At 39.8% G+C, this 25,497-nt stretch overlaps 2 protein-coding genes across 3 annotated transcripts in view; both read right to left on the bottom strand.

Moving 5' to 3' along the window:
• The window catches only part of LOC120430256 (uncharacterized), a 332,478-nt gene that overhangs the window by 189,880 nt on the left and 117,101 nt on the right, over nucleotides 1-25,497 (bottom strand). The window lies entirely within an intron of this gene.
• The window catches only part of LOC120421745 (uncharacterized), a 23,805-nt gene continuing 2,497 nt past the window's right edge, over nucleotides 4,190-25,497 (bottom strand). Inside the window, exons 3-5 of the mRNA XM_052711219.1 lie at nucleotides 5,295-5,405; nucleotides 5,130-5,185; nucleotides 4,190-4,337 (exon numbers count right to left, since the gene is read on the bottom strand). Of these exons, the coding sequence (XP_052567179.1) occupies nucleotides 4,190-4,337; nucleotides 5,130-5,185; nucleotides 5,295-5,405 (315 nt within the window). The remainder of the gene's footprint in view (nucleotides 4,338-5,129; nucleotides 5,186-5,294; nucleotides 5,406-25,497) is intronic.

The raw sequence follows: 25,497 nt of genomic DNA, 5'->3' as shown, positions 1-25,497 counted from the left end.
GACCCGGGTGAGGAGGTGGAAATTTCAACGCTTTTTGTATCATTTATGCTGCCGGTTTTATGCGACGAGCCACCACGAGTGAAAAAAAAACGACAAGAAAGGGGAAAAGTAACAGTTAATTGAATATAATGCAACAACATACAACATGAGATGGATCGCGCGGAGCGAATCGCGGGAAGAGAGGAAGGAAAGGTTTGTATTTATTTGTGAATGAAGCGAAGTGGGTTGGGGGAATAAGTGTACGTGAATGGTGTTATTAATATATCGATGAACAGGAGTGATCAATCAATGGAGAACATCGCTAATCATCCGCAAATTGAAGGTTATTCTATAATTGCGATGCGCGGGAATGTTGTGCAGAGTTTTTATTTTGTGCTTTAGAAATTGGAAGGAAAACAGGAACCAAATAGGTCATGAATGTCTCATAACAAAGGGGAAAATGTTCAATGATAACATATCAAGTATGTGTATGTATGTATGTATGATCCCCATACCCGCAGGCAACTTGGTCCCGAAACACATGTGAGCGCTAGGTGAACAATTCGATCATCTTTTACTACGTAATCTCTACACCCACGTGCATAAGTTTTTTTGCACGAATTTTAATGCTACAAATACCGACGCATAGAACAAAATGGTTTCCCGCTTCCCTCCCCAAGCGCCGGAAATTTGTAGCGGGTGTAGGGACACTTTGCATAGACGCCCTTGCTCCCATCACGTCACTGAGGGTATGGAGCGACGAGAAATTAATAAGCATGCCCCCTCAGTCGAACCTTCATTAGAGAAGCAGGCAATCCACAACTCACAGCGAACGATCAAGGGAATACCCTACCGCGTATTTAGTGGAATTTGGCGTGGTTGGTCTTTAGTGAAATGTATGGATGTTAGAGTGGATGGAAGTGTCAATTGAAAATAAAAATGGAAAGCTCTCACCAAATACGAAGAATCTTCGAAACCAGCTCATTTCCGATCATTTCGCCACATGTCACATGAATCGTGACTTTCCTTGAATCCCTGTCTTGATCAGCAGAGCTTCCGGCAGCAGTCCTGATACCGCACGATTAACTGCAAGCGACTCACTTTAATGAGGATGGATGATGATCACCACCCACATCTGCTTCGACAATTCTTGAAAAACGACGTCGCCATTCTGGAATTTATGTTGGACGAACTGGAACCACAGCGATGACCTATACATGTCTGGGTACCAAAATTGTCGTAATTGAAAGACGCAACTTTTGGTACCATAACATCTATAGGTCATCGCTGAAATTTAAAAGTTATCGCAGGTTCAGTGGAAAAAGTTGTTTTTTTTCCGATTTTGTCATTTTCCTGATTTTGTGCTTGGCGCGTCGAAAAACTCAGTTTTTATCTTCAAAAAATCATATCTCCGAAACATACGGTTCGACATCGCCAATTTTTTATATGATATGTGAAATTTTCCGAGGAATCCGATAAAAATATTTTCAGACATAGGCTCTTTGGTCCAGACACGGTCAAAACGCCATTTTAAGTTTTCATAAAACTTTTTCAAATGGTAAGCTAGATTTTTGAAACTTCTTACTATTTTTCCAAAATAGCCAAACTCATCACCTTTTTTTTGCGTCTAAGACAGCTAAAATCGGATGAAATGGCGCGGAGATATGATTTTTCGAAAAAAGAGGTTTTTGCAAAAAATGACGAAAATGGCCATTTTTCAGACCACCCTAACACGGCGTAGGTCACCCTAATGGCCAAACAAAAAAATACGGGTCTAATTATTTTGGCCAAGGAACCCCCAGAAAATTTTTGAGCCCGATCGGAGAACTTTTTTTTCGGTTTAGGCTCTTTTCAAATGGAATTGCTGTATAAACATAAGGGGTTCGCTTATAAACATCACGAGTTATCGCGATTTTACGAAAAAAAGTTTTGAAAAAAATGGTCGCCGTCGATCATGGCCGTTCATCGTCACCCGCGACAGACACGAACGACGAAACAACAAGAAACGTAAAAAGTAACTTTTTCAAAACTTTTTTTTTTGTAAAATCGCGATAACTCGTGATATTGATGAGCAATTTTTTTGTAATTGTCTGCTCTACAGCTTTGTAGAACATTATTATACTTTAAACAATAAACCTGCAAAGTTAGAAAAAACACGAAATTTTAAAATGAAAAATTTTGTTCTGATTGAAAAAATGACCCTTCTGGGTCAATGTAGATTCGAAAAGTACCTACATTAAATTTTTTTACAGTCGAGTAACGGAAAATGGGAGAGTTTTTAAAACTTTTTTAGTGTTTTTTTTGATGAAAAATATTTTTTTTTGAATTTTGAGTACGCCATTAAATTGGGCGACTAATTTTACATAAAATTCCCTTTGACGCCAAATTTCTATCTCATCGAGATATCAAAAAGCGGACCTCGGATTCGTGATTAGGGACAAAAGCAAAAAAAAAAAAAAAATTCGTGTCCCTAATCACGAATCCGAGGTCCGCTTTTTGATATCTCGATGAGATAGAAATTTGGCGTCAAAGGGAATTTTATGTAAAATTAGTCGCCCAATTTAATGGCGTACTCAAAATTCAAAAAAAAATATTTTTCATCAAAAAAAACACTAAAAAAGTTTTAAAAACTCTCCCATTTTCCGTTACTCGACTGTAAAAAAATTTAATGTAGGTACTTTTCGACAAAGTTTTACGCAAATCGAAGAGGGGTTGGGGGAACTTTTCCCGATTTCATGGGAGTTGGCAGAGAATTACCCAAATATTTTTCAAATTTTATTTCGTCCTTCCCTTCTAATTTTGTCAGGGGGAAGCAAAACAAGATTTTTTCAAAAAAACTACAAAATATTAGTGAAAATCGAAGTCTAATCAACTTAAAAAAATCGAAATTTAATTTTTATGCATTGATGAACAAATTAAGCATGTTTGGACTTGTTTAAAAATAGTTTATACTTAGTCAATACTTAGATTTTTTTGCCCACCCCTCGACTTTGGTCAGACATTAACTTCAGAAAATATTTGCAACGACTTAAAATGTTAGCAGAAACTAGACAATATTTACTTATGATATGAATTCTCAGACTTTACGAAATCTGGATGTCCAGTTCTTCACAGTCAAAAAGTTGAATTTTGGAAATAACAAAATTTTATGGTTTTATATCAATATTTTTTTGAGTATCTTTTCCCAAAATAATTTGTTTTAAATTTCGAAATTTCTTTTTTTTTCAATTTGATCTTTTGTTCAAACTTATATTATTATTTACAATATTTTGATCAAAAATAATCTTGAAAAATCAGAAAACACCCTAAGGAATTAAAATTGAACTGAAAATTTTCAATTTTCTTTCTTCACAATAAAATTTCGAAATAATTTGAATAAAACCTAAATCCCTCCAGGGCCCAATTATTTCAATCCAATCAATGCCTAAATTAACCAACAAAAATAAAAGCCCCTTTAGCCTCGAACCAAACGAGCATTCCTTTCCCTTTCATCCGAATTGACCAGCCTCGATTCCTCTCGATTGATCGCATCAATCCAATTTCAGATAGTGCGGCGACGAGGTACTTCTCCGTAATCGTCAAACGGCTGAAATTCCACATTCCGTCAACTCTTTACTATCCCAGTCAACTCTGAGTCAGCACCAATTACCCAAATAAGGGTTAGAACTAACTTCCAAGCTGTTGCCAGTTGAACCACGTGACAAACACGCGACACTTCTTGCAAGGTCTGGCAACACTGCCTGCCACTAGTCGACTTGTTGATTGACATATTCCCGCACACAGCTTCCAGCATGTATGAAGCGAGACCGACTTTGAGTCTCGGTCTCGGCCTGGAAGGGCTTCACCAGGGTGAAACTTCGAGTCGCTGAGCAAGTGGCAACTCTGAGCTAATTTTATTTACATAATTAAATTAAGTCGGGGAGGCTGGCTGGCGTGTGTACACACTTCAGAAGCACGCGAGATCTCTTTCTTTAGCATCCACCCCGAGGGAGGTCGTGTCTTGGGGGCCACACCCGACGACATGCGGCTTCTTCTGCTGCTGCCCCCGTCTCGAGAAGGAAGAAGCCACTCTTTTTTTTTTGCTACGTTGGTCGTAATTAGATTGTGCCAAGATGGGTTTCGGGGTAGGAAGGTCGTCCCGCAAAATTGTGATGAACTCCTCCTCCAGCTCATCGTCGAACAACAACAAACGGTTGTAAATTGATACCGGTCATGATTTTTCGCACTGGGATGATCCGCGGAATATCTCGCGACGGGATCGAATCTGCTCAGCTTTGTTGTGTTGGAGAGCCGTCGTCTTCTCCAAGGGAAGGAGGAAGATTTCGCTAATTGACACCTGGGGCGACGACGAGATCGAACTGGTTCGATTAGAAGGGGGTTTTGGAGGGAGATTGAACTTCGTTGGCAAAATGTTTATTTGGTTGAGGTCGCTCGAAAAGGAAAGTTTCCGCGAAGGAAGTGCTAAATTTTTAAAATGTTTATTTTTCGACCGTTGAGATGTTTATCGGCCGGGCCAAATGAATCTGATTTTAATTCACACGACGGGAGGGATTTCTGTTTATTTAGGACGGTTTCTTAGCCAAGCAAGAAATAAGAGAAGAGTGCTGTAGGCAAATAAATTCTTGGAGATTCTATGATTTAGGTTTCTAACTGGTACGTTAATATCAGGAATTTTATTACAGGACACGTTAAGGATTTGGTACTATCTCCAACCAATTTGCCGATTATAGATATAAAACATATTATTTTGCAAAACTTTTCACTGATCTTTGAAATCAGTTTCATGCTGTACTACCTTCAAACCCGATTTTCACCAAATTCACTTTTCCTAATTCAGTTCAACTGCTATGTCCAGCCCACCACCGGCCAAAAGCAGACCTCATTATCGTCAAAACGATTGCATTTGCCGCTGCCATCGCAAGATAAAAGTCAAACGTTGCTGCTGTTGCACTTCCACAAAGCAGTTCATGCTCGACTCCGGTGCACCGGATCCCCGTAAGAGCCTCATACCTTTCGGGGGGAACACCTGACTTGGAGCGCTCCACAAATGCCCTGGTTGGGGGTTGGTTGTTGGTTTTTCCTTCCCCCATTTTATCTGATGTTACCCGACAACACAACCAGTTCGTTCAGACCGCGCAAATCTACCTTACCTTAGGCCGGCAAGCAGATATGATGTATTGCGGTTTGCCAACAGCTGCTGGGAAATCTAGAGTATGATTTGAAGAGGTTGTGTTGTGCATTTTTGTTGTGTCTAGCTAAGGACCAGGAAATCAAATAAAGCATGCGACCTTTCAAAGCTACCCTCACGAGCAAACCAGTGTTCTGGATATAACTAGGGCAAAGTCTGTTGTTGTTGTTGACGGGCCATTTGGTTTTGTGCAGGCTTGCATCAACAGATACGATTTGGAGGGGCACGGAATTCCTGGCTGTGGATGAGAGGGAGGAGTTGTGGGTACAACGGTTCAAAAGGGTCTCTCTCTCTCTAGGCCAAGTGATGTTGGTTTCTTGTAGCAGACGAGACGTGTTTGTGCATAAATGTCTTATCAATTTGTGTTGGGTTGAATAGTGCATTTGGTAGAAAGTGGAGAACTCTGGGTTTTTGGTTAGTTGTAATCGGGAAGGTTCAAGAAAAGAGAAATATTACAATACGAATTAACAATTATGCCTCAATTCAGCATAGATTCGATTGATTTAGGGGAGAGTGGGGAGACTTGATCCCCTTTTTTTGTATCGCACATAACTCTGTCAATTTCTCACAAAACTATGATCTTTTTGCATGAATTGAAAGCTTAAACATTCAACTATGTTTGGCTGATAAGGGTATTTCATCAGATAAACTCTTCGAATAATGCAAAGCGTTTTAAAAAAATATTTTAAACCGGCATTTTCAAAATGTTGGGGGTAATTTGATCCCCCTTTAAACATTTTGAAGAAATCGTAAGCAAAATGTTTCTTATTCATCCAAACTTTTAATTTTCTATAAGATACAGCCATTTCACATTAAACCTGTACGTTTGTGTTCAAAATATAACAAGTTTAGCATGTAAAATATTTAAAAACTTAAAATTTTCTTTTTCAGAACAAAATTGAGCATGTTTACAAAAGCTGGTAATTTTTGTTTACAAAACTTTTTAAAAATTGTTTAAACTGCAGTTAGTTATGTACAACTATTCTAAAGGAAACTATGTGTGTGTGTGTGTGGTCCAATCCAATACCCGCTAACCGGTAGCGAAATTATGGGAAAGTATAATTTGTATCAGACTGTGTACATGCCGAATGCTGATACAGCTTATCTCAGTCCCGGGTATTAGGTGGTGATAGCCCTCGCGCTGCTTCCAACGACCCATTCCAGAATGACAGAGCTCCTTGCGGTCCAATTCCGAGGTCGCTGGGCATTGTTCGGCCCCGCCTAAACATAGAAGCAAGCATCTGAAGGAAACTCGATCTATATTTAGACTTCCAATCCCCTCAGGCAAATCAGGGATCAGCGCGTATTTAATAATCTGAGAAGAAGAGATAACATGTTTCAACACTACGGATCAATTCACTGCTAGAGTGTAAACCTTCTGATGGCCGACTGCTTAGCGTCCCAGACCACCACCAATCCAAAGGTGTGAGTTCGAATCCCACCTGATTCATTTTAGTTTTTATTCATATTCAAATTCCTGATTCCAAATTTCAAAGGTACCGACCGGGATTTGATCCCTGTACCTTCTGCTTGGGAGACAGAAGCCGTAACCATTAAGCCACGGAGCCGGTTGAAAGGGACGTGGTTCTCTGTATGGCTTTTTGCGAGATGAGAGCAGAGGACAACAATCATCTCAACGTTTCCACTTTACCCGGGCTTACGACCGGCAGTTCCAGTTCACGATGATTTCCCTTTATATGTTAAAAACCACTTATGATTTTGGCACATATTCCGTTTGTCAGCGTTTCCTGTCATTACTGGCGGGATGTACAACTATACTAAAGGAAACTATGTACGAAAACCCAGCCAAATTATTTAATCTTGAGGCTGATTCCAGTGACTGTAAAAATGCTGGGATCAAATCTCCCTAAACGCACTTTTTTAAACAATTGATTGTAAAAATAGTATGACGATTAATTTAACGTCAAATGCGTAAGGGTTTTGGAGTTGGAGTGTTTATCAAACAATTCATGTATAAAAAATAATTTTTTGAATAATTTTTGAGTGTTTTCTATACTTATCAAAACAAAAAAAAAAGATCTCTTGAAAGTTTTTTGCAGCACTTCTTAGAAAAATGTGTGTAAATCAATCTAAACATTTTTTAATTTTTTTCTTTGTTTTCTACAATGAGTTTTAGTCAATTTCACACAACTTTCTAGAACAAAGCTAATTGTTTTACCCACATGCTGACGAGATACAGGCTTGGGATCAAGTCTCCCCGGGGATCAAGTCTCCCCACTCTCCCCTAAAGTGGCTAAAAACACACTTTGAAATCGATTTCCAATTTTGTTTTCAATACTGATTTCCAGTTATTTTTTTTTTCAATTATGACAAATTTTAATGTAAACTTAATATATCATCTTCAAAACAAATTTTCGAAAAAATGCATCAATGAATTCTATTGCGTGTTTAAGACTGTATAAAACATACCAATTCTATTCTATTCTAATTAGTTTACGATAGATTGTATCACTTTATTCAATGAAAACAAGAATTTTTACCTATAATATTTTATTGGGTTCTATTTTTATTTAGGATAATTTTTAGGAGAGTATGAAAAACTTGTAGTTAACCTTGAAGTCATTTATTTAAAAAAATAAACACGCTAAAAATTATGTTATTTCGTTCTTTTAAATGTGTTGTAAAATGATAATTTTACCAAAAACAAGAAACAATCAGAACTAAAGATATGGAAACTTCGATCTGTGAAAAAATTTCAATAGAATTAAAATAATGAAAAAATCACTAAAAGCTCTCTCAAAATCTTCGTTGAAAAATGTTTTTAAAAAATTCAAAATAAGCAAGTCAACATATGAAAAGGCCAAAAAAGGTTGAATTTTACAATATATGGTTATTGACATTGAAAATCGTGCACATATTTGCTGAGTTAACGCCTCTAAAAAAATTGACGCTTTTTTGGTTACAGAAAAAAGTCACTTTATCTTAAAAACAATATGGCACTTATAACTTGAAAACAGTGCACGATTTCGAAATTTATGTAAAGTACTTTTTTAATGCAAATTTAAGTTGACTGTAAAACTTATGTCATGTTTTTTTTTACTTTTTTCAAAAAAATTCAAAATCGTGATTTAAAAAAAAAATTGCAGCACTGCCAAATGAATTTTTACAAACTTGTGCAAAAACTAAAAAAAATGCATTTTTGGTCATATAAAACATGTTTAAAAATGAGATTTAAAAAAAGTTACTTTGTTCAATTGTGATAACTAAAATGGATCTAACCAATACCTACAACTGATGATTTAAAATGACTGTTTACATAAAAAGTACACACAAAGTTTCATCCTAATTAGAAAATACAAAAAAAAAATGTTTTCCGAGGTCTCAGAGAATTACCCCGCCTTTAAAATTGCAATTTTCTTTTGATTTTATGTCATTCCAATTTAGTTTAACATTTTTTATTTTGCAAATTTGACCTTAAATACCGTGAGGCAAAATAAAAGATCAAATCCATTTTCTTTGAAAAAAGCAAGATGTAAAATTGATAGTAAACTATTTGTAATGATTACCTATGCATTTGTAATCAAATGGGAAACATGATTCACCAGTTTTTTAAGGAAAACTTTTTTTGAATTAATTGATATTTTGCCTTTTAACACTAAGCATTTTGTGTTTGTATTTGGAATTTGAAATATATTTGCATCAAGTCTCTTAATTAAAAATGTAATTGTTGAACTACCTCACAGCACAAGCAAAGCTAATTACAGAAGATCAACCAACTTTGACAACAATTAGTGGTGACATTTCGCTCCGCACTGACCTTTCATAAACTCAAAGAGACCATCTCTCACTCGGTGACGTCAATTTGCAAATTATTTCTTTTCCCTCCGCAAGTTTGCAAAGTTTACGTTCAACACAATAAAACCCAGGCTAGCAGAATGAAACTAACCTTTTCTACCTCGTTCTGCCACCTTAAAACAGCACAGAGAGTGTCTCTCCATTAAGACCAACTTATCACCCTGTTCGTCGTCATTGTCGTACGACAATGTCAACACTTTTGGTTAAGTTTCTTCCGGTGGTACTTTTTCATTTACTCCAACTATAGTCCAAAGCCCTCCCATTGTGCAAATATGACTTGGCGCACACGAGAAAGTACTCTTATAAATATTAACAAGTTCCTCGGTCGCCCCGTTTCCCCCCGACTTTGGGCTTTGTCCCCCAGCGTTGACAAGTTACTCCTTTTATCAACCGGCCATCTCTCGTCATCATTTAGTTATAAAGCAACCCCGAAACGACTTATGCTTTGCTGCTTGCTCGTTTTTTTTTGCCAATTTGAGCCACCACAACCTCTCTGTAGCATGCATTCATGGGGCTTGACTAACTCGAAAGAACTCCTCTCTCTGATGTGGTGAGTGAGTGAGGGTAATTCGGAAGGGGTGTGTGTGTAAGCCTCTTAATGGAAAACGGTCGTTAAATCTTCATGGCTTTTTAACTCTCAATACCCGCACGCCACCCAAAGTTGGCCAAACCACCCTCCCTCCTAGGTTCGCCAATTGAACTCATGTGGATAGTCGTTGAGCTAGGCCAAACCGGTGCTAATGCTTCCAGTTGATGATGATGACGGCGGGGTGGTACTTAGCACAAAAGCGATGTTCGTACTCCGCTGCTGCAGCAACGTTTCTAACGGCGAACCTGTTGAACGCCGGAGATCTCCCCGAGAGTCACATTCTTGGTGTCCCAGATTTCTGGCAAAACACGCGGCGGCGGCACGGTGACAACTGATTAGAGGCGAAAATAGTTCCACAAATCGAGCTCATCGCTGTTCGACTCGGCTCGATGGTCGAGTTTTCCTTTGAGTTTGTAGTCAGTCGTGGTCTTGCGCGGGCAACCTGGCAAGAGTTGGCTTAGATAGATAAGCTGCCCTCCCGTCCTCGCGTCCTCAGTCTGAATGAAAAGGTTTCTAAACCTGTGTGTACATTCCGTGCAGCGCACAGTCAACAGGCGATGAAAGGACGTGAAAAGTGGTTCGAGTTCCAAGCGATTGGAAAAATTACTACAAGCCAGAGCAGCTAGCTGGTTTGGGGGCGCACGATTGGCTGTGGTACTCCTCCAAATGAGAGCAATTTTCCAAAAGCTCGATGCACAACCTGTTTCGCCGCGATTGGGACACACCGCGCCGTGAATCGCATGTTTTGTGAAGACTACGACATAGAGGGGCTTTAGGACCCATGGAGCGTTGAGCACTATCACAGAAAAAAATCATGGTAATATTACATCTGGGAAGGGGTACATCTTTTATGTCAGAAAAAATGTGTAATTTTACCACTATTCTGGTGTAATGTCGCTTTTTCAGTCTAAATTGAGGTAAAATTACATCATAAAAGAGGTAATATTCAACCTTCCAAAATTACACCTTCCAAATATACACAATTTTTTACTTTGTATACACAGTAAAAAATAATGTTAATTTGGAAACTGTAATTTTGGAAGGTTGAATATTACCTCTCTTATGATGTAATTTTATCCAATTTAGACTGAAAAAGTGACATTACACCAGAAAAGTGGTAAAATTACAAATTTCCAGAGGTAAAATTACACCTTTTTTCTGACATAAAAGATGTACCCCTTCCCAGATGTAATGTTACCATGATTTTTTTTTCTGTGTACAAAGCTTGAATTAACACTTGATTTGAGTAATTTTTGAGCAATCAATTTAGATTTCGGTTTTAACTTAATTTTCTAAAAAAAATAGGAATAGTCACCACTTTGAGTCAAACCCGTTCGAAATTTGGGTATTAAGCATTTGTAAACCTTTTAATTTACAGCAAATTTTAGAAATTACCTTTACAGAAAACAAATTCATGGTAATATTACATCTGGAAAGGGGTACATCTTCTATGTCAGAAAAAATGTGTAATTTTACCTCTGAAAATGTGTAATTTTACCAATTTTCTGGTGTAATGTCGCATTTTCAGTCTAAATTGAGGTAAAATTACATCATAAAAGAGGTAATATTCAACCTTCTAAAATTAAACCTTCCAAATTTACACTTTTTTTGTTAGTGTGCATGTTAAGAATGCTGATAGTCATCAAACACTCGCATGCAATTTATGACAATCTTTTCTTTTTTACTTGACATTTAGGGAAAGTAGACTTTCTCATTCTTTATGTTTTTTTGCATTTTTTTTTTGTTAAAATTTATATAAAACTTTTTACCTTCGTCAAAATTTCAGCACGTTTTCACTACAATGATCATTAGTAACTAAGTATTTAGTAATTTTTTTAAAATTCAAGGATGGAAGCTTAGTGTGTAGTTTTAGGAAAAAAGCCTCAGTAACATTAAGTATAATTAAAATTGAAATAACTTCATGCAAAAATCTTTTTGGAGGAAGAAAACAAATTATCTAATGAGAATAATTAAAAAAAATGTTGAAAATTGTCATACTCTTTTGATTAAGTTGACATCTTTTTAGGGAATATAAGCCCTTATTTAAAAGCTGCACAAGTTTATAAATCGTATTTTGTTTATTTTAAATTTTAGGTTTTGATAAAAAGACTTTTAAAGTTGTTTTAAGTTGAAAGTTGACAGATATTTTTTCATTGCAATTCGACAAAATAGTACCGATTTTTTTAAATACAGAACAATCGGTCATTTGAAAAAATAAAAAATTAGTTAATATTTTTGTTATTAATAATTGTTTGCTAATTTTTTCACCGATTAAAACTTGTCCCATTTTTCTTCTAACAAATTTGATTAAAAAATTGTAAATGTGTGAGTGAATGCTGTTTTGATTTATTCTTGATTTTTTTTTATGTTTTATTCTTGAAGATGCTTGAAAATAGAGGAAAGCAATTAAATAAAATTTAAATATTTTTGTTTTTGCAAAAATGAGAACAATTTATTTTGTGTTAGTGGACTTGATAAAATAGTTTTTTTTTGTGTCGGTGGACTTAATTAAAATAGTTGGTTTAACCCGTATAGGCCTGGGTGAAACTGAAATCACTAAAATGGCCATAACTCAGCGAAAACTCAATCAATTTGCATACTTCTTTATTGGTTGGACTCGTTAGAATGTCTATTTTCCGAAAATGACCCGCAGAACCCGGAAATGTTCCGGTGGCCGGAGATATTCCGGTGGGTCACTGGGTCAAAAAGGGCCAAAAATGGCATTTTTTGGGTCCCGCACAATTTTGTTGCCAGAAACCTTAGAAAAAATACAATTTTTCATGTTATGATCATTGTTCTAGCCACAGACAGTGCTGGCCATAAATTTTGAACCACCAGGGATGTTCCGGATTGGGCGGGCAGGTCCCCTACCCCGGGGGAACCGGCCAAGGGACGGTCAGAAATAAAACTATTTCTACCATGGCAATATGGGTGTCAAAGTTCATCATTTTCAAAATCAAGACCATCCATGATCCCCAAAACCACTTTTGGACCAATCTGGCCACTTTGGGACCGGTTCCCGGTACTCCGGTAAAACCCGGAATATGGCAAATTACGGGATTATTTGTGAATTATTTTTGACAGGGCAATATGGGTGTCAAAGTTCATCATTTTCAAAATCAAGCCCATCTATGATCCCCAAAACCACTTTTGGACCGATCTGGCCACTTTGGGACCGGTTCCCGGTACTCCGGTGGAACTCGGAATATGGCAATTTACGGGATTATTTCTGAATAATTTTTGACAGGGCAATATGGATGTCAAAGTTCATCATTTTCAAAATCAAGCTCATCTATGATCCCCAAAACCACTTTTGGACCGATCTGGCCACTTTGGGACCGGTTCCCGTTACTCCGGTGGAACTCGGAATATGGCAATTTACGGGATTATTTCTGAATAATTTTTGACAGGGCAATATGGATGTCAAAGTTCATCATTTTCAAAATCAAGCTCATCTATGATCCCCAAAACCACTTTTGGATCGATCTGGCCACTTTGGGACCGGTTCCCGGTACTCCGGTGGAACCCGAAATATGGCAATTTACGGGATTATTTCTGAATAATTTTTGACAGGGCAATATGGATGTCAATGTTCATCATTTTCAAAATCAAGCTCATCTATGATCCCCAAAACCACTTTTGGACCGATCTGGCCACTTTGGGCCCGTTTCCCGTTACTCCGGTGGAACTCGGAATATGGCAATTTACGGGATTATTTCTGAATAATTTTTGACAGGGCAATATGGATGTCAAAGTTCATCATTTTCAAAATCAAGCTCATCTATAATCCCCAAAACCACTTTTGGACCGATCTGGCCACTTTGGGACCGGTTCCCGTTACTCCGGTGGAACTCGGAATATGGCAATTTACGGGATTATTTCTGAATAATTTTTGACAGGGCAATATGGATGTCAAAGTTCATCATTTTCAAAATCAAGCTCATCTATGATCCCCAAAACCACTTTTGGATCGATCTGGCCACTTTGGGACCGGTTCCCGGTACTCCGGTGGAACCCGAAATATGGCAAATTACGGGATTATTTCTGAATAATTTTTGACAGGGCAATATGGATGTCAATGTTCATCATTTTCATAATTTAGCTCATCTATGATCCCCAAAACAACTTTTGGATCGATCTGGCCACTTTGGGACCGGTTCCCGGTACTCCGGTGGAACCCGAAATATGGCAAATTACGGGATTATTTCTGAATAATTTTTGACAGGGCAATATGGATGTCAAAGTTCATCATTTTCAAAATCAAGCCCATCTATGATCCCCAAAACCACTTTTGGACCGATCTGGCCACTTTGGGACCGGTTCCCGGTACTCCGGTGGAACTCGGAATATGGCAATTTACGGGATTATTTCTGAATAATTTTTGACAGGGCAATATGGATGTCAAAGTTCATCATTTTCAAAATCAAGCTCATCTATGATCCCCAAAACCACTTTTGGACCGATCTGGCCACTTTGGGACCGGTTCCCGTTACTCCGGTGGAACTCGGAATATGGCAATTTACGGGATTATTTCTGAATAATTTTTGACAGGGCAATATGGATGTCAAAGTTCATCATTTTCAAAATCAAGCTCATCTATGATCCCCAAAACCACTTTTGGACCGATCTGGCCACTTTGGGACCGGTTCCCGGTACTCCGGTGGAACTCGGAATATGGCAAATTACGGGATTATTCCTGAATAATTTTTGACAGGGCAATATGGATGTCAATGTTCATCATTTTCATAATTTAGCTCATCTATGATCCCCAAAACAACTTTTGGATCGATCTGGCCACTTTGGGACCGGTTCCCGGTACTCCGGTGGAACCCGAAATATGGCAAATTACGGGATTATTTCTGAATAATTTTTGACAGGGCAATATGGATGTCAAAGTTCATCATTTTCAAAATCAAGCCCATCTATGATCCCCAAAACCACTTTTGGACCGATCTGGCCACTTTGGGACCGGTTCCCGGTACTCCGGTGGAACTCGGAATATGGCAATTTACGGGATTATTTCTGAATAATTTTTGACAGGGCAATATGGATGTCAAAGTTCATCATTTTCAAAATCAAGCTCATTTATGATCCCCAAAACCACTTTTGGATCGATCTGGCCACTTTGGGACCGGTTCCCGGTACTCCGGTGGAACCCGAAATATGGCAAATTACGGGATTATTTCTGAATAATTTTTGACAGGGCAATATGGATGTCAAAGTTCATCATTTTCAAAATCAAGCTCATCTATGATCCCCAAAACCACTTTTGGACCGATCTGGCCACTTTGGGCCCGTTTCCCGTTACTCCGGTGGAACTCTGAATATGGCAAATTACGGGATTATTTCTGAATAATTTTTGTCAGGGCAATATGGATGTCAAAGTTCATCATTTTCAAAATGAAGCTCATCTATGATCCCGAAAACCACTTTTGGACCGATCTGGCCACTTTGGGACCGGTTCCCGGTACTCCAGTGGAACCCGAAATATGGCAAATTACGGGATTATTCCTGAATAATTTTTGACAGGGCAATATGGATGTCAATGTTCATCATTTTCATAATTTAGTTCATCTATGATCCCCAAAACCACTTTTGGATCGATCTGGCCACTTTGGGACCGGTTCCCGGTACTCCGGTGAAACTCGAATATGGCAATTATTCAGAAATAATCCCGTAATTTGCCATATTCCGGGTTCTACCTGAGTACCGGGAACCGGTCCCAATGTGGCCAGATCGGTCCAAAAGTGGTTTTGGGGATCATAGATGAGCTTGATTTTGAAAATGATGAACTTTGACATCCATATTGCCCTGTCAAAAATTATTCAGAAATAATCCCGTAAATTGCCATATTCCGAGTTCCACCGGAGTAACGGGAACCGGTCCCAAAGTGGCCAGATCGGTCCAAAAGTGGTTTTGGGGATCATAGATGAGCTAAATTATGAAAATGATGAACTTTGACATCCATATTGCCCTGTCAAAAATTATTCAGGAATAATCCCGTAATTTGCCATATTCCGAGTTCCACCGGAGTACCGGGAACCGGTCCCAAAGTGGCCAGATCGGTCCAAAAGTGGTTTTGGGGATCATAGATGAGCTTGATTTTGAAAATGATGAACTTTGACATCCATATTGCCCTGACAAAAATTATTCAGAAATAATCCCATAAATTGCCATATTCCGAGTTCCACCGGAGTACCGGGAACCGGTCCCAAAGTGGCCAGATCGGTCCAAAAGTGGTTTTGGGGATCATAGATGGGCTTGATTTTGAAAATGATGAACTTTGACATCCATATTGCCCTGTCAAAAATTATTCAGAAATAATCCCGTAATTTGCCATATTTCGGGTTCCACCGGAGTACCGGGAACCGGTCCCAAAGTGGCCAGATCGATCCAAAAGTTGTTTTGGGGATCATAGATGAGCTAAATTATGAAAATGATGAACATTGACATCCATATTGCCCTGTCAAAATTATTCAGGAATAATCCCGTAAATTGCCATATTCCGAGTTCCACCGGAGTAACGGGAACCGGTCCCAAAGTGGCCAGATCGGTCCAAAAGTGGTTTTGGGGATCATAGATGAGCTTGATTTTGAAAATGATGAACTTTGACATCCATATTGCCCTGTCAAAAATTATTCAGAAACAATCCCGTAATTTGCCATATTCCGAGTTCCACCGGAGTAACGGGAACCGGTCCCAAAGTGGCCAGATCGGTCCAAAAGTGGTTTTGGGGATCATAGATGAGCTTGATTTTGAAAATGATGAACTTTGACATCCATATTGCCCTGTCAAAAATTATTCAGAAATAATCCCGTAATTTGCCATATTTCGGGTTCCACCGGAGTACCGGGAACCGGTCCCAAAGTGGCCAGATTGGTCCAAAAGTGGTTTTGGGGATCATGGATGGTCTTGATTTTGAAAATGATGAACTTTGACACCCATATTGCCATGGTAGAAATAGTTTTATTTCTGACCGTCCCTTGGCCGGTTCCCCCGGGGTAAGGGACCTGCCCGCCCAATCCGGAACATCCCTGGTGGTTCAAAATTTATGGCCAGCACTGTCTGTGGCTAGAACAATGATCATAACATGAAAAATTGTATTTTTTCTAAGGTTTCTGGCAACAAAATTGTGCGGGACCCAAAAAATGCCATTTTTGGCCCTTTTTGACCCAGTGACCCATCGGAATATCTCCGGCCACCGGAACATTTCCGAGTTCTGCGGGTCATTTTCGGAAAATAGACATTCTAACGAGTCCAACCAATAAAGAAGTATGCAAATTGATTGAGTTTTCGCTGAGTTATGGCCATTTTAGTGATTTCAGTTTCACCCAGGCCTATACGGGTTAAAAAATTTTTTCTTCAGTTATTTACTTGTTATTATAAGTTATATTGAAGATACTTTAATGCAATGGCATTCTTGTCATTTAGTTATTTACGCTGGTACAAATATATTTTAAAGTTTTTTCAACCCCCTTTAAAATCGGCCCGAAAAATCAGGAGTAAAAAAATATTTGTTCAAAAAACTTTACATTTTCAATGGAATTTAATGTGCAATTAGATGAAATCAATTTAAAATTCATTCCCCTGCTTTTAGAAAATGTTTGTGTTTATTTAAAAATCATTGGAATTTTTGAAAATTTTCAATGTACAGTACTGCAAAAAGTTTTTATTTCGCTCAAATGTTTGTTTTCGTCAAATCATACATTTTTGAAAACTTATGCGTGCAAAACAACTGAACTAGTGTAAAATGCATTTTAAAACACTTTTTTCATTCAAATTTTGAGACTTTTACTAGTTATTTCAGTTTTTAAATATTTTTTATTTTGTTGTACCTACTCAACCCAGGCCAGAGTCGAGGGAAAAAACTTTGGAAAATATTTGCATCGGCCTACAGTATCTCAATATTATGATTTTTAATTACAAATTAATTTTCAGAAAAAAAACTAAATTTGATTGAAATTTGCTTTCTGCGGACAAGCATAAAGCGTTTTGGAGCACTGGGGATTTAGCAGTTCTGAATTATGCAAATTTCTTTTCAAGTTTTTGTACTCCCCTTGTAAACATTTCCCAAAACAAACTTTAAAAGTATTTTTGCAATTCCGTCGTGAAACTGTTTACTTTTCCTGTCATTCTTGAACGACGAAATAGCCTACTTTTCTGTACCAAAAATAACAGAATCGAATAGCAACACTTTTCAAAATAAATTCTGAAAAGTTCTACTTTTCAGCACTCAAATGGGTGCTGAAAAGTTGAACTTTTCAGCACTTGTTTCGTAAAGTAACACTTTTCAATATTTTTTTTTATTTAAACGATTTATTGACAAAAAACATGAAAATTTTACATATAATTTCTCTCAGTGTGTGTTTTTTGGAATTGCAAAAAATGTTGTATGGAACTCGTAGCAAAACTTGATTTTTCAGCACTCTTCGTATTTATCCAACTCGGTGAACCTCGTTGGATAAATGTACGACTCGTGCTGAAAAAATCCTTTTTTTGCAACTTGTTGCATAAACTACTATTTTATATTGCAAAAAAAAAAAAACTGGACATTTTCAAATATATTGATGGCAACTTTGATTTTGCATCTTAACCTTCGGGAAGTCGCGTGTTTTCGCCTTTCTTATAAGTGCCCTTACAAACTGTGTACAAAGTACACGTACGCGACCTCCGGTGGGTTAAACTGATGTTTGAAACTTTGTTTGACAAAATTTTCGATTTTTTCCAAAAAAATATATTTAAAAAAAAATAACTCCGGTACCACATTTTTCACCATCCTAAACTCTAGCGCCAAAGATGCCTTTTTATGTCACCTAAAACATATAATAAAAGCGAAAAACAATCATATTTGAATTTTGGGAATTCCACGTTATGAGTTAAAACGTAAACTGGAAAAATCGGGATTTTTTTACCGTGTATCTGAAAAGTTTATATCATAACCTACCACAATGTCGAAGACACCAAATGGCATTTTTCCTTCAAATCGAGTTCAATAAACTCAACATTATTCCTTTAAGCTTCTTTTGGGAGCAGCATTTTATTTGAATTAGTTAATTTTTGTATGAAATTTGACCAGAATTTAATCACTGCCCTACTTTGCAACTGCTCTCGTCTGCATTTTCCCAGAAAATCACTCCACTTTCCAAACGCTTCCTTCCCAAGTCGTTAACTACTGGTGGTGTTACCGTTCGTTACAAACTCGCTTGCAAGACACTTGCAGGCACCGAAACCATACGGCACCTTTTGCCGCAATTTAGAGCCTGAAAAAAAAAACACTTCAAGCGCACTAAAACTGTTCCCACCATCACCTCACGAGGCAGCAACAACTCCGGCAGCGCGTTCTGTATGACTCATTCAGCAGCAGCAGCAGCCCAACAAAGTCCTCCGAGTCCGAAGGCGTCACGTTTTCGCTGCAGCAGCGTCACTTCTTCGCTTTTTTTTTTCGTTCACACATCCCCTCGTCAGGTTGAATTTTCACACGAACCCCTCCCCCCTCGACTTCTCTGGGGGGTGAAGTTGGGCTCAGGTACGCTCGCAACCCTGCCAAGATGGTCAGTGATGGGAAGTTCTCACCTTGAGTTGCTCCTTAGATCTTTGTTCGGAGGTGATGCTTTCTTAGAACCCTTCGAGATTTTTACAACTCTGGCAACCCTTTCAAGATGTGCATCGGCCCGCGTCGCGGGAGCAATAAAAACATCATCATCCTCACCATCATCGGTTGCATAATTCTTCGAAGCTTCCTCCGTTCATTTCAGCATAAGCATCTGCAAGTTCGACGCGGAGCGGAGCGGCCCCGTCCGTCCCCCAAGATCGTTTTATGTTTCTTTCTTCTGGCTGGTTGGGCACCTCTAGCGGGCCTCAAAACGGTTCAAAGCTCACGTGTTCTTACGAAACCATCGGGCACCAACTTCTTCTTCAGCTCAACGGTAACGGAGTCCGTACGTCGGCGTCCGGGGTCGAGGTGGCCTCCACTAACTGAATCATTTATGGGGGCCTCATGAGGGGGCCCTTACGGTGTTGGGCAGAAGAGGTGTGCACACAGGTTGGTATAGGTAGGTCTGTAGGTCTCGGTGGCAGAATCTGGGAGATCAGCTGATTACGAAGTTGACGAAGGAGGGATAGTGGGTCAGTTTGACGCGATAAATTTGTGGCGGCCCATGCGCCCCAATTTCCCCTACACGATCGTATCCGATCTCGCGCTACTATCTCTGTATACTCTCACACTGACGGTCGATCGGCCTGCGGGCCGATCGCGACACACACTCCAGAGGAGTCAAAAAAAGCCCTTGATCCGAGAAGGACGTTATCAAGATTTCGCGATTTACGAAGTTTTATCTTACGTCCGAAAAGTACTGATTTATATATAGCGTGTGACACTATAATTGGTGACCCCGACTATTAAATTAGTTCCGCGTCCGCGAATATACCCACAAAGTGCTCTTTTGTGCGAGTTGTGAACCGTGCAATAACCACCAATCCGCCATCGCGAAAATTTATTTGTCCCGCTAGGGGAAATCTACCCATTTTAATCCTAATAAGCGGTCGTGTTTGAATGATGCTGGATAATCTAGAGTCTCCCTTGAATTTTACTAAAACCAAGTACACCAACGAGTAGAGCAAGTTTTTGTGAACATTTCTGTTTATTTTCACTTTCACTAAAAGTTATTCTATTTCTTTACCAAGCATTTAACAAAAAAAAATTCCCAAGGGTATTCTAATCGAGGTGAATGCATTGGGCCACGCCCATTTTTCTAATATCGGCTTAGTTCTTTTTTCTTCCAACACTCTGTCGAGTGTTGCCATTTGCGCTGACAGTTCAAACGAACACTCACGAAAAGTGGCATTTATAGGGAAAGTTTCCTGGCATCGCTGGCTGTGCTGACGGCCAGCCTTTGTTCTTTTTTGCCTTCGTCTCTCGCTCGGTTTTCTTCAGCCTTCGATTTGAATGCAAAGTGAAAATTGAAACGTCAAACGACTTGGCGCGTTTGTTTTTTTGATGGCGCTTGCTAATTTATTACATATTTCGGGATTATTCTTCAAGTGAGTGACTAAGTAACGGTCAAAAGAACATGTTGCCGGTAGTTGGAAGCAATTTCATATCTTAAGCGCCGTGAAAAAGTAAGCGAAAGTGAAAAGTTAATTTTGGCGATATTCATTAAGCGTTTGAGGGATTCTCGTGTGTGTCACTGTGTGTGCCAACAAAATGATGAGAAGTGGTCTCGCAAAATACAAATTATGATCAAAAGTGCATTAAATGTGATCTTTTTGGCCAGTAAGTGGCATACATTTGCGTGCTTACTCGAGGCGGTGCTGTTGCTGGTAAGTTTATAGCCCAAATAGTATTTTTGGAGCTTTAATCGAGCATCAAACTCTCCATATGACGAAGATAGGTGTTTGATTGGAAAGGGTAGATTTCCCCTATATGCGAACCCACGCTAGTTTCGTGAAAAATCCACTTGAAGTGAACCGAACGCAGTGAATCCTTAGATTAGTTTTTTAATTGCGTTCAATTTAACCGCTCTGTGTTTTTTGAAGATTTTTTTTCTCAATTACAATGTCCAGGCCTTCGATCAAAAGTGCGGTGATTCGGGTCGAAAAAAGTCTTGATCGCAATATTCGAAGAGTCAAGTTTTGTGTCGAAAAACCGTGTGTCGCGGGTGAAATGGCGCTCCGAGGCGACCCAAAAATAAATATGCTTGATCGCCGCACGGGGGAAGTTAGAAGATCGAGGAGCCGTTCTCCGGTGAACCAATCGGACCGGAGGCAGCAAACGTTGTCCGAGCGTATAGAAGAGCTGTCCCGCCGATTAGATGAAGTGCTATTAAATCGCTCCCGGGAGCTTGAGCGTCGCAATGCCCGCTCAGTTATGAAACCCACGCGTAGGTGGATTTGCTGGTTTCATTATCGTCATGGTGCTCAAGCTCGGAAGTGCGAGAAGCAAAAAGGTGGCAATCCCGATGTCCCGTGTATTTTTTTTGGGGAGAAGAACGAGGTCTACGCGAGGCCTCAACACAATTAAATTCCAATCAGCCACACGGTAAGTCTCCCGCTCAATGCGAACCCATTGTTTTAAAAAAATCCGCCATTTGCGCACCAAGAGAATACATTTCTTCGTGTAAGACAAGCGAACCTAGCCCATGCAAATCAAAAAACTCCACTAAACGTGAACCTTTTACCACTTCCAGTGAACCTTACAAATTAAGTAAATCCAACCATTCCGCCTCGAATGAACCTGATCGACTCGATCAATTAAACAAATCCACAATTAGTGAACCAAACCTGATACAATTAACCACCTCTGGTGAACCTTATCCAACATTGAAATCTATCCAATCCACCTTGAGTGAACTTAATCAGTCGATGAAAACCACTTTTAGTGAACCAAAACTCCCAAAATGTACCACTTTTAGTGAACCTTTACATATAAATCCAACCAGTAGTGATCTGAACTATCAAACCGTTAACATTCAACGAATTCATTTTCACGATCAAAAGTCGTCAAATCGATTTCTCATTGATACCGGCGCAGACATTTCAATCATTCCACCTACATTAAAAGATCTACGTAATGCAGCAAAGTTACATCAGCTTTTTGCAGCTAACGGTAGCCCCATCCAGACTTACGGAACGAAGCGTTTGACTGTTGATTTAGGTCTTCGCCGCCCCTTTGTTTGGATTTTCACCATTGCTGACGTCAAGAGTCCAATTATTGGCGCAGATTTTTTGAAACACTACGATTTGTTGGTGGACCTTCGTAGAAACAAGTTAATTGATAATACTACTAAAGTCGAAGTGTGTAACATCAATGCAGTGTCCGAACCATCGATTAGAACGTTCGACACAAATTCTGCATTCGCTGAAATTCTTAAAGAATACCTAGACTTAACCATTCTCGATATGAACCATAAGTCCACCAAGGCAAAAGTTATGCACCAGATCATAACCACTGGACAGCCTGTGTTCTGCCGGCCACGAAGATTACCTATTGATAAATTGAATGAGGCCAGAGCTGAATTCAATTTTTTATTGGAGCAGGGAATTTGTCAGCCCTCAAAAAGTTGCTGGGCTAGTCCTCTTCACATGGTGAAGAAATCGAATGGAAAATGGCGACCGTGTGGTGATTACCGAAATCTAAATGCGATCACAGTTCTCGATCGATATCCTGTGCCTCACATTCAAGATTTTTCAAATATTTTACACGGAAAAAAGATATTTTCTTGCATCGATTTACAACGCGCGTACCATCAGATCCCTGTAGCTCCGGAAGACATTCCGAAAACTGCCATCACAACTCCTTTTGGCCTTTTTGAGTTCAAATACATGACATTTGGACTTAGAAACGCAGGTCAAACTTTACAAAGACACCTTCACGACATCCTTGGCGATCTTGATTTTGTTTTTCCCTATGTCGATGACCTCTGTATCGCGTCTGTCAATATCGTGCAACATAAGGAACACCTTCGCGCGGTTTTCGTTCGGTTGCGACAAAATGGTCTTACAATCAACGCCGGAAAGTGTCAAATTGGTCTCCCGAAAGTCGAGTTCCTTGGTCATCTCATCACTGCTGAAGGAATCAATCCGAAACCAGACAAGGTGAAGGCGATCACGGATTTTCCACGACCCACCGTGGCCAAGCAGCTCAAGCGTTTCCTGGGAAGTATAAACTTTTATCGTCGTTTCATCCCGCATGCCGCAGTTCATCAGCAAATTCTGCACTCAATGATTCAAGGCAATATCAAAAACGATAACACACCTCTCCAGTGGAGTACAGAAACGACTGCAGCTTTCGAGAAGTGCAAGCAGGACCTAGCGAATTGTGTAATGCTCGCTCATCCTTCGCCAAATGCGAAACTCGCCCTGGAGACTGACGCATCAAACACAGCCATCGGCGCCGTTCTACACCAAATCACGGACGATGGACCTTTTCCTCTCGCTTTCTTTTCAAAGAAATTAAGCGAGAGCGAACGGAAGACAAGCACATACGATCGAGAACTACTAGGAATATACGAAGCGATAAAACATTTCAAGGACGTATTAGAAGCTCGCGATTTTTGCATCTATACCGACCACAAGCCACTCACAACAGCATTTCAGCAGCGACCAGAAAGAGCTAACCCTACCCAACTACGCAGGCTTGGTTTCATCAGCGAGTACACGACCGATGTGCGTCACGTGCCTGGCGACGATAATAAAGTCGCGGACATGCTGAGCCGTATCGAATCGATCACTTCTAATGATCTTATCGATTTTGATCTCATGGCCGAACAACAAAAAACCGATCCCGAACTAGAAACCTTTTTAAAGAACCCCCCAACCAGCACCACGCTGAACCTTAAGGCACTCAAGTCGCCAATCTCAAAATCTCCGATTTACTGCGATATCTCCACGAAAGCGATTCGTCCGTTTGTTCCAGCACAGCTACGACGCAGCGTCATTCTAAAACTCCACAGTGGATCTCATCCGGGTGTGCGAGCAACTACTGCAATGGTCTCGGAGCGTTACGTCTGGCCAAACTTACGGAGGGATTGCAAAGAATTCGTCACACATTGCATTCCCTGCCAGAAATCAAAAGTCCACCGAAACAACCGTTCACCAGTAGCACAGATTGATACACCAGACAGCCGTTTCTCGCACGTCCACATGGACCTCATTGGACCTCTTCCGCCTTCGGAAGGTAACGCGTATTGTCTCACTTTGATAGACAAATTCACAAGGTGGCCGGAAATCATACCAATTCCTAACATGACAGCACAAACCGTCGCTCGTGCTTTTGTCGCTGGTTGGATCGCCAGATTTGGAGTAGCAACAACCGTGACGACGGACCTCGGCCGACAGTTCGAATCCGAGCTTTTTCGAACACTGACGCAAATTCTGGGAATCACTCATTTGCGGACTACTCCATACCATCCTCAAGCAAATGGCCAAATTGAACGAGTCCACCGTCACGCAAAAGCCGCTATCATGTGCCATCAAAATCCAAGCTGGACAGACGTGTTACCACTTGTACTCCTTGGAATGCGTGCATCGTTAAAAGAAGACCTTCAGGCAACAGCAGCAGAATTAGTCTATGGAACGTCTCTGCGCCTGCCGGGTGAGTTTTTCGCATCTGACGAATCTAAATCACCTACGCCAGAGTTTGTAACCGAATTAAGAGCAACCATGGAAAGGTTACGTCCTACCCCAACATCGAACCACTCGAAAGGAACAACTTTCGTGCAGAAGGAGCTAGACACCTGCAGTCACGTGTTTGTGAGAGTTGGAGCCATAAAACCTCCACTTACACAACCCTATACCGGACCTTACAAAGTGATACGCCGAAAAGGAAAAGTTTTCATAGTTGAAATAAATGGCAAACACTGTCCCATCTCCATCGACCGTCTAAAAGCAGCATTCACACAAGATGAAGACGAACCAACTCGAGCACATGCTCAACCCAACACTACCGGACCATCCGAACCTCCCAGAAGATCTGAACCAAGAAAAACTCAATCCAGTAAATCTGAACCAAAATCTAAACCACGAACCAGTTTATCTGAACCCAAATCATTCAAACCTTTGAAACCTGCTATAAGAACCACTAAACCCAGCCAAGCTGAACCTACCTCAATATCATCAGAGCAGAGTACCTATAGAACCAGAGCAGGACGCCAAGTGAAATTTCCTAAACAATATTGGAAAATCTAAGGGGGGAGTACTGTGGCGGCCCATGCGCCCCAATTTCCGCTACACGATCGTATCCGATCTGGCGCTACTATCTCTGTATACTCTCACACTGACGGTCGATCGGCCTGCGGGCCGATCGCGACACACTCCAGAGGAGTCAAAAAAAGCCCTTGATCCGAGAAGGACGTTATCAAGATTTCGCGATTTACGAAGTTTTATCTTACGTCCGAAAAGTACTGATTTATATATAGCGTGTGACACT

Source organism: Culex pipiens, chromosome 3 (genome assembly GCF_016801865.2).
Source record: "Culex pipiens pallens isolate TS chromosome 3, TS_CPP_V2, whole genome shotgun sequence".
Lineage (NCBI taxonomy): Eukaryota > Metazoa > Arthropoda > Insecta > Diptera > Culicidae > Culex > Culex pipiens.
Note: the sequence above shows the minus strand (reverse complement) of the source record. Positions and strands in the feature narration are given on the sequence as shown.